Source organism: Opisthocomus hoazin, chromosome Z, assembly GCF_030867145.1.
Source record: "Opisthocomus hoazin isolate bOpiHoa1 chromosome Z, bOpiHoa1.hap1, whole genome shotgun sequence".
Taxonomy (NCBI): Eukaryota; Metazoa; Chordata; class Aves; order Opisthocomiformes; family Opisthocomidae; genus Opisthocomus; species Opisthocomus hoazin.
The window spans coordinates 73,366,195-73,383,002 of NC_134454.1; the positions used below are offsets into that span (position 1 = coordinate 73,366,195).

The 16,808-nt window shown below is 42.6% G+C and overlaps 1 protein-coding gene across 1 annotated transcript; it reads right to left on the reverse strand.

Moving 5' to 3' along the window:
- Positions 1-4,164: 4,164 nt before the first annotated feature.
- Positions 4,165-16,125, reverse strand: MRPS30 (mitochondrial ribosomal protein S30). The gene is made up of 5 exons (XM_075411095.1): positions 15,438-16,125; positions 15,041-15,186; positions 13,877-13,979; positions 13,160-13,336; positions 4,165-11,756 (listed from the first exon to the last, which is right to left on the reverse strand). The coding sequence occupies exons 1-5, from the start codon at positions 16,099-16,101 to the stop codon at positions 11,488-11,490; spliced, it is 1,359 nt and encodes a 452-aa protein (XP_075267210.1). The 5' UTR covers positions 16,102-16,125; the 3' UTR covers positions 4,165-11,487.
- Positions 16,126-16,808: the final 683 nt, after the last annotated feature.

The following is a 16,808-nucleotide window of genomic DNA, read 5'->3' on the forward strand; positions in this document are numbered from 1 at the left end:
TCTCATTCTAACCTTTCCTTATAAGCATCTCATAACAGAATACATTAGTAATCAAGACAAAGGGAACTGCCAAATTTCAACTCGATGTTGGCTACATCTGATTTATTATTCTTTTACTTAGGTTCCTCTTCCTCAGATAGGTTTTTGTTTTGTGTGCTTTGGTGGGTTTTTTTGTTGTTGTTTTTTTTTTTTTTGTAAACACAAAGCATTGAGGTATTCGGTTTTCTGGAATCCAGAAACAAACATGAATAATATTAACCTTGCATTACTACTTTATCTTCTCTACCACTGTAACCAGAAGCCATCTCTAGTCATGGACATAAGCCAGCTTCTAGTCTCCAGAGCAATCCTTATTGGAAATGCACAAGATTACAGAGATTACGAAGCTCAGGAAGTGTGGGCTGGATGAGTGGTCAGTGAGGTGGACTGAGAACCGGCTGAATGGCAGAACTAGAGGGTTGTCATCAGCGGTGCTGAGTCTAGTCGGAGGCTGGTAACTAGTGGTGTCCCTCAGGGGTCAGTACTGGGCCCAGCCTTGTTTAACTTCTTCATCAACGTCCTGGATGAAGAGTTAGAATGTACCCTCAGCAAGTTTGCTGATGACACCAAACTGGGAGGTGTGGTAGACACACCGGCAGGCTGTGCTGCCATTCAGCGTGACCTGGATAGGCTGGAAAGTTGGGCAGAGAGGAACCTGATGAGGTTCAACAAGGGCAAATGCAGGGTCCTGCACCTGGGGAAGAACAACCCAACACACCAGTACAGGCTTGGGGTGGACCTGATGGAGAGCAGCTCTGCAGAGAGGGACCTGGGTGTCCTGGTGGACGACAGGTTAAGCATGAGCCAGCAGTGTGCCCTGGCTGCAAAGAAAGCCAATGGGATCCTGGGGTGCATCAAGAGGAGTGTGGCCAGCAGGATGAGGGAGGTTCTCCTTCCTCTCTACACTGCCCTAGTGAGGCCTCATCTGGAGTACTCTGTCCAGTTCTGGGGTCCCCACTTCAAGAAAGATGAAGAGCTACTGGAGAGAATCCAACGGAGGGCTACAAGGATGATGAGGGGACTGGAACATCTGCCCTACGAGGAGAGGCTGAGGGAGCTGGGCTTGTTCAGCCTGAAGAAGAGAAGGCTGCGAGGGGACCTAATAAATGCTTATAAATATCTCAAGGGTGGGTGTCAGGAAGATGGGGCCAAGCTCTTTTCAGTGGTGCCCAGCAACAGGACAAGGGGCAATGGGCACAAACTGAGGCACAGGAAGTTCCGTCTGAACATGAGGAAGAACTTCTTCACTCTGAGGGTGACGGAGCACTGGAACAGGCTGCCCAGGGAGGTTGTGGAGTCTCCTTCTCTGGAGATATTCAAGACCCGCCTGGACAAGGTCCTGCGCAGCCTGCTGTAGGTGACCCTGCTTCGGCAGGAGGGTTGGACTAGATGACCCACAGAGGTCCCTTCCAACCCCTACTATTCTGTGATTCTGTGATTCTGTAATTGCATGAAGGTTCTGAACCACTTCCTTGAAAACACACTCCATAGAGCTGCCACTGGCAAATTTGATGTGGCACTGTTTAGCAAGTATTTTCTCATATATAGCTTTAATAATACACAGAAAAACGGGGGGGGGGGGGGGGGGGGGGAAGTGAGGGTGTTTGGTATATGCGTTGCTAGATCTAAATATTGTTAAGGATGGAATTACATGGTTCTTCACTCTCCCCAGTATTTTATCGTATGCTGTTTATTTTGCCATTTCTTCCCAGTTTGTTTATGAGTTCTCAGTTTTGTTGGTTTTTCCAGCTTTAATATGCATTCCCACTCTTCCACTACATACAAAAATCCCCTTGTCTTCACTGGCATTTCTGGACACAAAAGGCAGCATTTTTCCTCACTCCCAGATTTTTTTCAGCCCACAAAAGTCAGTAACTATCAGGCTTCATACATTCATATATGGTAGCACAGCAGCCAAGTATTACAAGTGCTGCTCTAGCAAAAGCTTCAATAGACTAACTCCAAATTTATACTAGTGTAACTGAGACTACAATTTGCATTGCATTAACTGCAGCAGCAGCTCTTCAGAACAGCTTCCCAGTAAAAACCGAGTGACAGTGAAGTAAGGAACATAAGGTTAAACTCCATCTGCAAATGAGGTCTTTGGTTCTCTTTACAGTACTCAAAATAAGCACTTTCCTATTCCACTTTACATTTTATTTTCTCCCAGAAGACAGTGAAATGAGTGGGTGTTTATTTGAAGGCAAAATCACTCTCATCACTCAGGGAAGGGCTTTGCTCCCATTAGATACTCATCTGAAAGTCATGCTGCAAACACTTCTTCCATTCTAATCTTGACATGGCATGAAGGACAGTGTCTGAATCTAAAAGGCCTCACCTTTTCTCTACGCAACACATAATGCAGAATCTCCATCAAATTCAAACAACAGCAAGCAAGCTTTGAAGTTAACTCTAAGCAACACTGGGAAAAAAGATTATGAAGTGGTAGGAACATTAAAATTTAGAAGTAAAAGTTCCATGGGAAATATTGTCAGGCTCTCTTAAATCTTTCATCACTCATTTCAACATTGCACCCCTCTGGACATCAGCTCCAGCACTGTACTCCACTGTACTCTCTCTCTCCTCCTGTGATGACTCCTCCCTTTCTGCCAGTGACACATACCAGAACAACTATTCTGTCCTCCATAGGAAAAAATAACTGCAACAGTACAGGATTTTTGAAACTGCTTACCTCAAAACTGGTTTGAAATTAAATATAATTCTGTAGACAGGAGCTAAGTGCATTGATTTTAAAGCACTGCATGTAGTTAAAAATTCCCTTGACTTTCCCTAACAAAACTCAGTAACCTCCTTCACAAACATGATAGAAAGTTTTCAGTATGCTACGATGCCACATTCCCACTCCTCCAAATACTGCTGAAGACTGCCAAGAAAAAGAAGGAATGTCAAACCAAGAACACAGTCAGGCATATGAAGCTGAAACAGGCAAAAAACCCCTTAGAAATCCATCCAACTATTCCTCCTGGTGGCCAAGACCAAGACAAGGCAAGGTAACCAGATACTATTATCGCTTTTTAAAAATAATTGTTACATCTTCTGCGTACATCAGTGCTTGATGTTCTGAAGGATTCAGAGATTTCTGTATGAATGCCTGCGGGAAGTTGCCTTGACTAGCCAGCCCAGTCTCCTTTCAAACAGCAGTGACTAGGATACCCCGCTCAGAAGGATCCATAAAGCATCTATTCCCCATGCTATCACATTTCAAGCACCACAGAATACTTCTAACAAAGACCTAGAAGAAATAAAGAATCAAAGCTACAGCTTTCTGGAAGCAAGAAGGAGACTGAAAGTCTCACTGCTATCTTTGAATCAGCAGTGGCAGAGAGTGTTACATTAATTCTCAGCAGGACTGAACTGTTCTTCGGAGAGTCTCTCCCTCCACTGATTCCAAAAGAGGTGAAGCTACTATATACAACAACTGTACTTTAGTCAAAGTGCTTCCATTAGACAAGTCAAGTCTCCATTCTCTATTAACTGTTTCTGAAACCTGCTCTAGCAACCATATCTAGACACCTAAATATTAAAGTACCTCAAAAGCACAAGTGGGAGAAGCAGAAACTCCCTACGGGATTTGTGAAACCAAGCCACCAGCACTGACCCAGCCTCTGGTGGGATTCAAAGAGGAAGCTTCTGCCCTGGTTATCATACTTGAGCTGAAATCCATGATTCACAGTTCAGAGCCACCTGAAAGGGTCTGCCCAGAAGCAGTTTGGGAGAAGCGTCCATGGTCTTAGTGGGGAGACTGGCAAGAGCCACAGAGGCTCCAGAAGGCTGGAAGGCTCCAGAAGGGTGAAGGGGAAAAAAACCCCTCTTTTTTCCTCACAAGCGTTCACCTGATTACTACAGGTTCCCCACCCATACCCTTCCCCCTACTCATGGCACCCAAATGCTTTGGCACCTGCCCCTATCTCTGAACATATACACACAGCTGCTAGCAGACTTCTCTCCCAAGTCTTCTCTCTAGTGTGTGTCAGTAGCATTTCCAAACGCAAGTCTCTTGGTAAGGACATGCCTAGCCCAGAGGTTCCTTGTCTTGGTTATTCATTAAATATATTAATACCTAACCAATAGAGCCACACAGTTCACATTATTTTAATGCCTTCATCTACAATTTTTCAAAATCATCATTTTTAGATCATGTAAATAATCTAGCGTCTTCTGTAAAAACATTTCTGTTTATAGTTTCAAGATGCACAATTCACTTTTACTCCACTTACCTTATTGGGAGGACTTCTATCCTTCCAATTGTTTCCCAACATTATTTGTCTCAAGTGGTAGCAAGCGAGGTGTTTCAGTCCACCCTACCCTTTCCTAGACATCTTTTAATACAGAATGTAAAATGGCAACATCACACTTGACATTTAAACTTCAGTCCTGATTGCTTCCAGCCATCCACAGATTCAGAGTAATGCCATAGCCTGCTCCAATGGCTTGCAACAAAAATACAGTTCATCTATTTAAACCAGAATCCTTTGTGCACATATGACATTTTCAGAAGAGCCTGGTAGGTGTGTCTCTAGAGACAACAAATGTCCAAACACATGGTTGTTATGTTGATTTTGTTTAGTGTCCCTTCAATGCCAGGCTGGCCATGTGCTAATACAGGTCATAGTCAGCATAACACTCTGCTTACACGAACGAAAAACAGCACATTTCAGAAGTTACGTACTTTCCAGTCTAGAGCAAAGCTGAATGCTTTATTTAGTAGTTTACATTGTAATGAAATCTTGCTGAACGTTTTCAAAAGGCAGGTTACTGCCTTTAGAAGTACTTTTAAAAAAAATCATCAAAATATCTATGTATCTTAGAAACAAATTAAAATTTCAATAAAATTATTAGTATTTAGGAATCTAACCTCTTTAGATAGCTTCACAAAATCCTAATGGGAACCTACCTAATTGCAATATGAAGCATATAAGTATTTTTTTAAAATATCCAGTCCCAAGTGATGGTCAATAATTACATGCTATTAAGAAACAACATCAAATTACAGCTTGTTAGTACTTCCAAAACTATAAAGTCATCTAACAGTGCAAGCCCCTTGTGTAAACACAGTTACAACCCCAAATCGTATTATCCTACCGCAGAGTCCAACTCTTAACTCCACCTCAATTTCATCTTTATGCTTTTGGATAATTTCGCTAAGAAGCAGGCATTACTGCTCCCCCATTTTCCTCCCATCCTTTGTCTCTTTCCTTATCAACTTCAGAAGCTTTTTATTGCAAGGTCTGTCTGTATATTCACACAGGATCTCCCCACAAGTTTATGTGGGCATATCTGCCCTGTTAAAACAACAATAAAATAACTGACATGAGCTTGTTAACAGCAACTATAGTAAGTCATTATTCACACAGGTAAAACGCTACATACCTACAGAAAGAATGGTGTTCTACTCTAGCAGTTATCATTGCAAGGCTCAGGAAAAGTGTGAATCTGATATCTATGTATCTATGTTTATATAGAGGATGAAACCCCTACATTCATATACAGATAACACGGACTAAGTCACCACTGCCTGCTGCTGGTTTCTGGAAAGAAGGAAACACTTGGGCATGTCTGAGGTCATATGTAAGGAATTACTATCTTGATAGGAAGCTCAGAGGCAAACCTGCTTTGAGATAAACTTGGAGATGCAATAATTCAGTGTATAGCCTTGACTTGCGTTCTCAGTGTCAGTACTCTGCCAAGGAATGAAGATGTAATATAAGGGTCTTTTCTTCTGCTGAAGCCTTTTGCAGCTGTGTAACAAGTAAAATTTGTCTATGCTGAATTAATGCACAAACACAGATGGTCACACTAAGATCAAAACAAGGAAGCTCCAGGCCCAATGTTCAATATTGACCCAAATCTCTGCACGTGCTTTCATATTCATAGTGTCTCATCTGCCTGCTGGTCAGTAATTTATTTTCACAGAATTGTAGGGTGGTTAAGGTTGGAAGGCACCTCTTGTCTAGTCCACCCACCCTGCTCATGGTAGGGTCACCTACAGCAGGTTGACCAGGGTTGACCAGTCTGGTTTTGAGTATCTCCAGGAATGGAAACTTCACATCCCTCTCTGAGACATTTGTTCCAGTGATCAATCAACATTACAGTAAAAAAAAAAAGTATATATATTTAAGTAGAATTTCCTGCTTTTCAGTTTCTAGCCATTTCCTTTGCACTTTCACTGAACATCACTGAAATAAGCCTAGTCAAATCTTCACTCTTTCCTATCAGGTATTTATACACCTTGATAAGATGCCTCCTGAGCCTTCTCTTCTCCAGGCTGTACAACGCCAGAACTTGAGTATTAAAATTCCAACTCCTGATATCTTCTGTCACCTAGAGAAATGTGCTGGTGTAGAAACTGCTTTTAAAAAACCCAAACAAATAAAAAGCCTTTTCAGGCTGAAATTCGAGGTTGAAATTTAAACTTGCTCTGGGATATCTGACTGACAAAAGCATGCACGTTTGCAGTGCAGACACCTCTGTGTTAAAACCTACACCTTCCAACAGTAAAAACGATCCTACACCATGTCCCTTGAGAGCAGTGATAAAGCGCACTGAGCTGATTACAGCTTAAAAAAATATTGAAAGCAAAAAAGAGGAAAAAATGGTAGGAGGATTTCCTTCAAAGGAGACACATTAAGGTCAACTCTTCTTGCTATATAAGAAAAGAAACAAATGAAATCAATCATGACTTGGCAGGAATAAGAAAGGTAATACAGAGAAGATTCTGTATCAGTAGATATAGTTCAATAAATTGAACTTCAAACAGTCATTAAAGGACCAAGAAGAAATAATGAATGTTCACTCAAAGAATATTTCAGCTAAAGACAGAACCTTCAAATTATGCAGAAACCAGGCACAACAGAAAAATTAGAGGATTGAAAATTATTGCAGATAGTTACAGGTCAATACAGCTGAGCAGATATCATAAAGCTGCCTGTCCTGTCTGGAAGAATTATGTATCTTTCCAATAGTATAAGCTAGATAGATAGGTCCTGCAGAGACATAAAAAGCATGCAGTGTCCTTCTATCTCTTTGCCTTTTTCAAGGATTTTTTGAAAAGGTTGTAAATCAACTCCTCATAGGGGATCTGTGGTAGGTGGCCCACACAGATCATCTTCAAAATCTGAGGAAACAATTGTTAACCTCACAGCTTCAAGACCAATGGGTTAGTTACCAGGCTGAATAGCATTGCAGACTTCAGACTGCTTTCCTTCATTCTGAATTAGATACAAATAATCCCTTCAATTCTAAACTCTTGTTCCTGTAGGAGGGATGTAGGAGGTTCACAACTTCCCCCCTCATCACAACATGCACTAATAAATGTATTAGTAGTGTCCATATGCTGACTCCTCATAGGTTGTAATTCTTCTTAGCCTATTTCTAGATGTAGGACAGCCAAGACAACTAAGAAACTCACTTTTGAAAATTTATTTTACCATGTATTTACTGGGTAAACTTTACCTGATTTGTCAGTATACTACAGCAGGGCTACAGCACAATCCCTGTAACCACTACTGGCCTCCATCTACTAACATCCTCCAACAGTTCGTGGTCCATGATTTCCAGAATCAGAACAAGATACACTTCTTCAAATACCACCTGGAAACTCTCCTATGGCTAACAAGTCACAAGACGATCAGCCTTGCCAGGAACCCCACACCCCCATGGATCCACCTGACAAATGTCTGAAACCAAATCCACCTAGACCTGGCTGAGCAACTTCTCATTTGTTATGTTCTTATACAACATCAGCCTGTATTAGACTGTCAAATGCAGTGTTAGCTGCACTTGCCATCCTTTCACAACAGCGAAAAAGGGGGACCGGTTACCTTTTTCCCCTACCAATCTCAGACCCATTGTGGGATTCCACTCTACCACTTCTCAGTATTATCCAGGAATACCAAAGTAAGTCTTGGTAACGCAATCACAGGAACACTCCTCCCTTAGTAACTACCAGCCCTTTCCTTGTCAGGGATTTGTTGTTTTGCTTTATGCTGACTGGCTTTATTGCTTTTGGTGGGAATGACACCCTGTTGGAAGACAAGAGCAACTGAAGAGAAACACTGTCTCACTTCTATTGTTCCATGGCCCCAGACACCCAGTTATGCATACTTCTAATTCATGGTTTTTTAAGGATCTTCAGCTTGTATTTCTTGAAGGTCTTGCCTCAGTGAGATTCTGGTACACTACTAGAATATAATGCATGCAGTCACATACTGCTTGCAACCAGTCTGTTTTTCATGCTACCTGCTGTTTTGTCAATGCTAACTTTGTCTGGTCAGCTTGTTGATGTTCCACTTACTGTGACACTCCTACCCACTTGGTAAGTTTCTTCCTCCATGAAAAAGCAGCTCTTGTGCAAGCTCCTCTGCAAGGTTTCTTGGGGCTACTTTTATTAGACTCAGTTTTGATCCACCAGACAGTATTCTTTTGTACCATACCAGAATTTGTGCTAACTCAGTGTAAACTTCATAGGTCTCCTACTCCGGCACACTTTGGTTATACTACTGATTGATGATGGCTCATTTTAGCACAGGATGCACTGGAAAGCCACTTTCATTGCTTCCATCAGCTATACTGCTAGTACGCGTGGTCTTCACAGAGCCAGTAGGCCAAGCTGTCCACAGACTCTCTCACTGACAGCTGACTCAAAAGAGTTCCTCTTGCCTCAGTAAAAAACCCTTCAATGGAGCTCCAGAAAAAGGAAAATTTCACCCGCTTCTGAGATAAAAGGAGCAGGTGTCTTCTCCAGTGACAGAAAACCTGAGTACAGAAGAGATATCAGGAGACAATTCTGCATGACCAAGCAGACATTATAGATGTCGAAGCTATTTCTCCTGTTTGAAAGGAAATAGAACTATCTACCACAACAACTTGGTGCAACACGACCCTGCATGGATGTAAGAGTTTCAGAGTCTTCCCGTCTCTTCCTTTCTGCTTTAACTTTGGGAAAGGCTGCTCAGGCAGTTTCATTCCAATCTCCACTTGCAATCTCATAATCTGAAACCACAGTACAGGCAAAATATGAAAGATCAGTCACCCACTTGAAGGTGATACAGGCTTTAAGCAAAATAGTTTAGTACTAGAGAAAATACTTGCCTGATTATGTAAAAGCAAACCTTGTTTTTAGATTCCACCTTATGTTCCCTTGTAATACGCTCCAATAGGCCTAAGCAGAAATTAATACAGGAAAAAGAATCCAAACTTGGAGACTTCCATCCCGTGTTCTTGGAATCGCCTTTCTTTGTTTCTTTTAAACAGCAAAACCAACAAAATAGAATGCTAAAGAACAATGCTCCCATGAGACTTAAGGGAGTATAATCATTGGAGGTTTCTGCTGAGCAAAGCTCAAGAACAGGAATGCTGCAGCCTCTGAGCTTTCTACTTTTAAACATTTAGTAGTTATGCAATCTTTAAAAGAAAAAATAAAAAAGAGCTTTGACTTTATGTTTGTAAGGCAGCATTAAACACCCTGAACAGATGAGTACAAGATGAAAGATTGGTGCAGAAAATTGCATACGGTATGATGTCTCATCTTTGCCAGTCAGTGACAAAAAAGCAGAACAACATCCATTACACTTTTTCCTCAGCAGAAGGTAAAACAGTGCCACCCACTGCTTTTCCAGGGTATCCCCTTGCCTTTTGACACAGCTGCAGAAAGCTAAAGTAGGCAGTTTCCAATTACAAAACGGCCAGCTCCTAAGCCTTCCTCCCTCACTCCAGCACTGGGGTTTTCTACCAGTTTACACATCTACAGTGATATTTCAGCCACTAGTACCGCTGCACAAAGGAGAAAATAGTTCTTTAAACTTGCTCTACTACAGCTGAAGCCTCACGACAGACAAAAGGCTGAGTCACAGAAAAATGAGCGGGGTTTTTTTTTACCCTGGGAGCAGTAGTTTCTTTGACCACAGACACTACTTGTATGCAACTCACACAGTTTCAAGCTGAAGGCAATACCGTATCGCACCAACTGTAAATAAAGATCGTCTGCAGGGCCAGAATACCCAACTGTGTTTTTAATATCCTTCCATTAATTTTGCATCATCACTTTACCAAACCAGAAAACAAAGTATCTATCATTTACGTTTAAGCTAGGTCACAGGTCATTCTCTATAATCGACATGCCTACCCAGCAGTTTGTCTTCCATTGCTACACGGAACATTCATTGAATCCAAGGATCATCAGTGATTAGGACTAGTAATACTCAAGCATTAAAACAAAAAGACCACTTAAGGCTTTTTTTACTTCTGTTAAAAAGAAACCAGTACTCACGCACGTCTTGCTTATCTAGACTATCCTCTGCTGGTGGAGAAAATGGCAACTCAGCATAGCAAAGTACCAATCAGTTAAGACTCTACAACTACCTCATCTTTCATTAGCAAAATACTCTGTAAGCCAGTTTACAACAGGAAGCAGAATCCCCAGTTGCTCAGGCTGAAGAGTGTGCAGGCAAATATTTTAACAAGAGTCACATATAGTTCGGTACTCTCTCTTTAAAAAACAACTACTTAACAAGAACTCTGGAGAATTCCAAAAAGGTCAGTCAGTGTACAGAACTACATAAACTTCTAGGCATGTTTAATTACCTCAAAACCAGATATACTTTGTTGATAAGTAAATATTCCTAAATAGTCCTTACATCTTGCATCTTATTAATCAGAGATTCTAGTCATGGTTTGGGCTTAGCTGCGGTGTACAGAAAATGGCCATAAGACATTCAAATATCAGCAAGAATACATCAAGATATCTACAGCTGAATTCAAGGTCTCAAGCTAAAGGGAAAACTGTAGACTCCAAATGCATTTGAGAGTTCTCTCTGTGGTTCCTGAGGTGACAACTTAAAAATGTATATGAATGTTCATAATAGAATCTTTGGAAGCAAGTCTGATCGTATTTATACTACTGCTCGATAAACGTCTAAAAATTTCCTTTGCTATGTATCTAAACTGCCAACCATTCACTTTTAAGAAACACTTTCTATACTGAGCTCTCTTCCTCTTTAAAACGAGCAAGCATTTAAGACAACTCATTTCTCTTCAGGCATAAAATTAGAAATTTTTCACTGGTCCTGAATATCAATGACAGCAGTTACCTAGCGCCATAATCAGACGGTCATATGAATTCATACTTTGCTGTGACAGTTCAACACAGAGCTATGGATCTGCTAGAAGAAAGTATTCACATGACTTTGAATTAGTGCAATACAGTGCTAACAAATACACAAAAAGACATTAATGTATTCCAGACATTTGTATTTCAGTGTACAGTATCATACATTTAAAATAAAGAAATAAGGCCCAAATATCATAAAAAATAATATAGCGTTTGCTAGACAAATACCTTACCAAGAACAATGCATGTTCTAGCCCATACTTCATGGAGTTAGAATGAAGTTCAGGCACATAAACAGGAATACTTTATTCTTGAATGATTTACAACTCTTTTGGTCTGTTTAACAGAAAACGAACCAACTGACGCATAACTTCATCATTAAAGCCTTTCACACTACCATCTTCCACAACATCATACAATGGCTTACTGTCTGTACCCCAACAGATGTTCTTCCGAGGGTTATTTCGAATAGTTTCTACAGTTAGTGCTAAAGTATTTAGCTGGTAACAGAAGAAAGCAAAGTATTTTCCATCAGTCACTACTGCCTGTGATACAAAAGGACGGGTCACATCTGCTTCACTCCAGAATCCTACAAAGCAAAGAAACAACACTAGTTATGCAGGACTCAAAATTCCTGTCAGCACACACATCTAAAGCCCAAACCTGAAATACCAAAAACTACTGGGAATTGCAGCAGGAACTTTGTAGAGGAAAAACTGCTGTCTGCTTTAGCAACACACACATTCTTCATACAGACTAATTAAAATGCAACCACCAATTAAGGATATTTCCAAGAACAGGGACACAGTGGTGTACTTGCATTTTGCACACAGTTCCCTGTCACTGACTGATAAAAACCCTACACTGATCAGCCAAGTGACTTTTCAAAATTATTTAAGTGATTAATGCACCCAAGTCCTGCAAGCAATCTGAGGGGAAACGTCTTTTGACTGCTCCATGCTTCTCACAGGACAGTGAACGTTGGTTTCATGACAGAAGCATGCATATGTATACATGAGCACGACTGACTATAGTAACCAGCCAGACAATACCAAGAACACTATGTCAGGAAGTGTTCATGTTTCAAACAATCCCTGCTGAGAATTAATAGTCTTTTTAAAATATTTTCTTTACATATTTATGCACGTGTGCTAGCATACACAGCAATATTCTTAAAAGGTATTTGATATTATCTGCACAGAACACCACTAGAAACTGTTACAGAACAAAAAAAAAAACTTCATAAATTATGCTGTCCTTCTCACTCGTAACATGCTTAAACCTGTAACCAGCTTTGAAGTCAAGACTTACTTGACTTCAATGTTTTATGGCCACAAAAAAGTCAAACTTTCTAAGATACCACTACGTAAAAAAATTTGACGTAGAGTCAGCAATATATGTCATAGTCAAAGAATTCTCTTCCATGTGTTGTTTCACAAGCAAAACTACAAACCAGCACGTGTCTTCCAGTAACACTAGATAAGAATTAGATTTACATGAATAAGCAAAAGACCGATCTAGTCTATCCATCCAGGTATTCCAGTATTTTTTGACAAACATAGGCATAAATACTAAAGTAAGGATGCTGACATTTTTCTTTGACTATAGTTTCATAGAACTGACATCTCTGAAACAGGCCATTAAGCAACATAGCTGTTTTAGAAATAAACAAACAAACTACTTGACATCTACCACCTTTCCCCGCAACAAATGTGAACAAGTGAATGCAGGATTGATGCTTTTGCACAGGCTTAGTGTTATATATGAAAAAAAAAATTCTGCATAATTAATTCCCGAGTCAAAGTACTCACAGACAAAGTGAGTTTGTATGTTGTATAAGGTCTGCTTCATTCAATTAAATTTTCAAACACCTACTTAAAGGATGGTCTTCAGAAGAAAAAGCATGAGAAAAAGGTGGTGGAGAGAAAAGGTTAGAGAACTTTACAGTAGGCATTCATCACCCAGAAGAATCTATCAAGTCGACTGTCTCACCTTGATACATTGCCTGTGCTGCTGTCCAGGCAAAGAGACTTGCAATACCATTAGCTCGATAAAGAACTTCAATCTGATCCTCAAGATGTGCTCTTACAAACCTCTCCCGTTTCAGTTTATCAGGAATAAGATGAAACTGAGTGTGTCCATAACAGCATGGATCTGCTACCTTTGATCCTGTGTTCCCCAAAAATAAAAAAAAAAAAAAAAATTAAAAGTCAGTCAGAGAATGCTCTTTATTATGCATATGAACAGTTTTTAGTATCAGGCTCCAAACAACAGCAGATCAGAACCTCTACTGTAGGCCTGCATAAATGTTGAGATTCCCCCATTTCTGGGTGAGACTGGAGGGCTTGCCCAACTCCAAAACGCAAGAGTTCACATCCTAAGAAGTCTCTGAGGAGAAGTATCAAAACTCAAAGCCAGTTTTCTACTAATTCTCTATTCAACCCACCTCCTTCAAGTGAATCTGGACACAGAGTATCATACGCACAGGAGGATGCAACTCCCCACCGCATATCTTACATAGAATCTCAACAGAGATTTATATACTACTTACATTTAGATAGTATAGTTATACACGAAAATATACAAAAGTTTTTTTCTGTTGATGGGAGGAGAAAGGTCGGGGGGTGTTTGTTTTGGGGTTAGATTTTTTGTTGTTTTGGTTTTTTATGCAAAAGAAGTAGTTAAAGTTGCATGATTAAAAACTCTTACCTATAAATACCTTGTTTTCGTACTGCTTTTTGAACAACGGCAGTTTGGATGGTTTGTGATCAATAACGGGAACATCTCCAAGATCTGACTCCAGCGGTACAATCTTGAATGAAGTAGAAGAAAGAAAAGCCATGACACAAGTCACATTTCTGACATCAGGCCTCACATAACATGCCACTTTCTGGTCAGACAGCAGAAGGTGCAAGTCTTGCTTGCTATAAATTTAAGTGAAATACATTTTTTTGCAACAGAACTTCTCGTATTGTTATAAGTCCTGGTACATGCATCTCATACTGATGCTGGAATTTTCTGTAATATACAAAAAAATTGCGTGAAATGGTGCTAACAAAGCTGCCAACCAGTAAAACCTTCAAAACCAGAATTCACTTTCTGTAGAAGACAAGCAAAACAGTTCCAGTAGCAGTAAATAAGCTTGAACCAGCAGAGTGAAATTACAGGTATACAGTGTTTTGCACTATGTAACATTTTTAGTTGCCTAGACAGTTCTTCCAAAATGCCAAGGTTTGTAACATCTGACAGTACTAATCTAAGCAAACTGTACAATTAAGTTAGCCACAACTGTTCAACATTTACAGACAGCAGAGCGCAGTTGTCTGTTTGCGGTGGAAACTGTGCAACAGACACCCACACAGGCTACATAATTACCACTGAACCAACCTACAAGAAAAAGATGAGAATGTTGAATCAGCTTCCAGAAAACTGAGCATTCAAGAAAACAACTGTTAAGAAGTACTAACAGGTAACACAACTCCCACTCAGATTATATGTGCTCTCTGTTACTCCATTCTTTTCTTCTCCACTTCTCTCATCTTATTCTCCACTGAGAACGTTCCACACATTCTAATTCTAATTCGTGCCTCCACTTACAAACGTAAGTTAAAAACTCTATTTAATTAAGTGTAACAACATGCATTTTTCTAAAGCACAAAGACGACCAATTTGAAGTTCTGAAGACCATCCCAGTATCGACAAAGCAGCTACCACAACAAAGTAGTAACGGCATTAAGACTTGAAAAACGCAAAGATGTGCTATATGTCTGATTAATCACATTCTCCATATACTACCTATCGCATGGTTTCCATGGCTGTCAGAAACACAGATGAAAATGCATGTGATTAACTTGCTGTTCAAAATATTCGTACCTCTGGAAGCTGCTTTGGGACACGTATCTGGAGGTGTGGGTGATCATCAATCTGAAATCGCACAGGATCAACTCTACCCTTTCGATGTCCATGAACAACAACTTCCTCACCATGATGCCAGTAATAGTTAACTTCAGGTTTTAGATCTGAAACAGAACAGAGCGCTAGAGAGAAACAAAAATCGTCCCGTTTGCATTTAAAACCCTCTCAAATCCTGTTCTAGCAGCTGCAGTAAAACAGAACAAATCAAAATCCACTCGCACCATGTGGGACGATGGAAACGAGATGAATTACTAGCGACGGTCTGAACAACGCAGCCACAACAGTAACAGTCCCGCCGGGTTCACAGCCCAGCCCCGCCGCTCTAGGGCTCCCACCTCCCGCCCCGGACCCGCACCAAGGGAGGAGGCAGCCAGCAGCGGGTTGCGACCGCAGAGGAAGGTGGCGAGGGTGGAAACGAGATGCGTCAGGAACGGGCCGGGCGTGTGGTCCTGATCGCGGTAGAGCAACGGCCGCTTCTTGTTCTGGTAGAAGCTCTCCTGCAGGAGGGCGTCGCAGGCGAGGGAGCGCAGCTCGCCCATATCCAGGTACGGGGCCGCTCCCGCCGCCGGGGTTTTCGCGGTATCCGGTGCCGCCGTTCCCGGCTCTGGAGCTCTGGCGGCCTCGGGTGCCGCCCCCGCCGCGGCCTCCGGAGCCACCGCCCCCGGGGCTTTCGCAGCGGCCGACGCCGCTCTCGGGGGCAGCCCCGGCACGAAGACGGTCTTGGTGAAGCTGCGGTACCAGCGGTCGGCGTTGAGCGCGAAGGTCTGCGGGTACACCATGTACTTGGGCCGCTGCAGCTTCCCGTAGAGCCGCAGCTTCTCCTCGATGGAGGCCGCCCCGTGCACCCGCTGGTTGAAATGCTCCAGGCGCCGCCGCTTGGCCGCTTTGCTCTTCGCCGTGGCGGAGGCCACTATGGGCGGGTAGAGCGGGCCGGGGGGCTGCGTGGGGACAGCGGACTCCATCTGGGAGCACCAGCGCCGGCCGTGCCACAGCACCCGCCGCGCCCCGGACGCCGCCATTTCGCGGAGCTGCCAGGTAGCGGAAAGGCGGTGCTCGGCGACTGGAAAACCTGATTGGCCGCCGGGAACCACGTGAACGAGCCAACCTTCCAATCGACAAGCGCCTTCGAGAGCGAGGGTGCGCGCGCTGCCGAGACAGGAAAGGGCGGGGCCGTTTAGGATTCGGGTCGCTGGATGGCGGCGCTCTCCCCCGCAGCGCGGAGCAGCTTGTGCGCATGCGCAATAGACGTGAGGACGCCACCGGCCTCCCCTGAGACGAGAACTACAGCTCCCAGGATGCACAGCGGGAGGCAGCCCGGAAGTGCCGGGGCCGTGGCGCGTGCGGCTCGGCCGTGGCAGCCGCAGCGGTTTGGGGGGAGCCTGGCTCGGCCGCCCCGCCCCCCTCCCCGGTTCGGGGGGAGGCCAGCGCCGCAGGCGGGGTGGTTGTCTTGCACAGAGGAGGAGCATTTACCCGCTTTCATTCGGGAGAACAGCATTTTTGAACGGATTTCCTACGTGCTCGCCTTCAGGAGACAGTGCCCCCCGCCCCCCGCCGCTTGGGAAGACCGACCGCTCTAATACAAATGACAGGGATAAATTCTCTCTGAAATAACAAAATAGATTGAGCCCGTTTCTGTGCAGAAACACTGCTAAGAACAAAGGATTTTGTACAAACCAAGAACTGTAGCGGACACAGGAGAGAATCCGTTGACAAAACCTGGAACCTT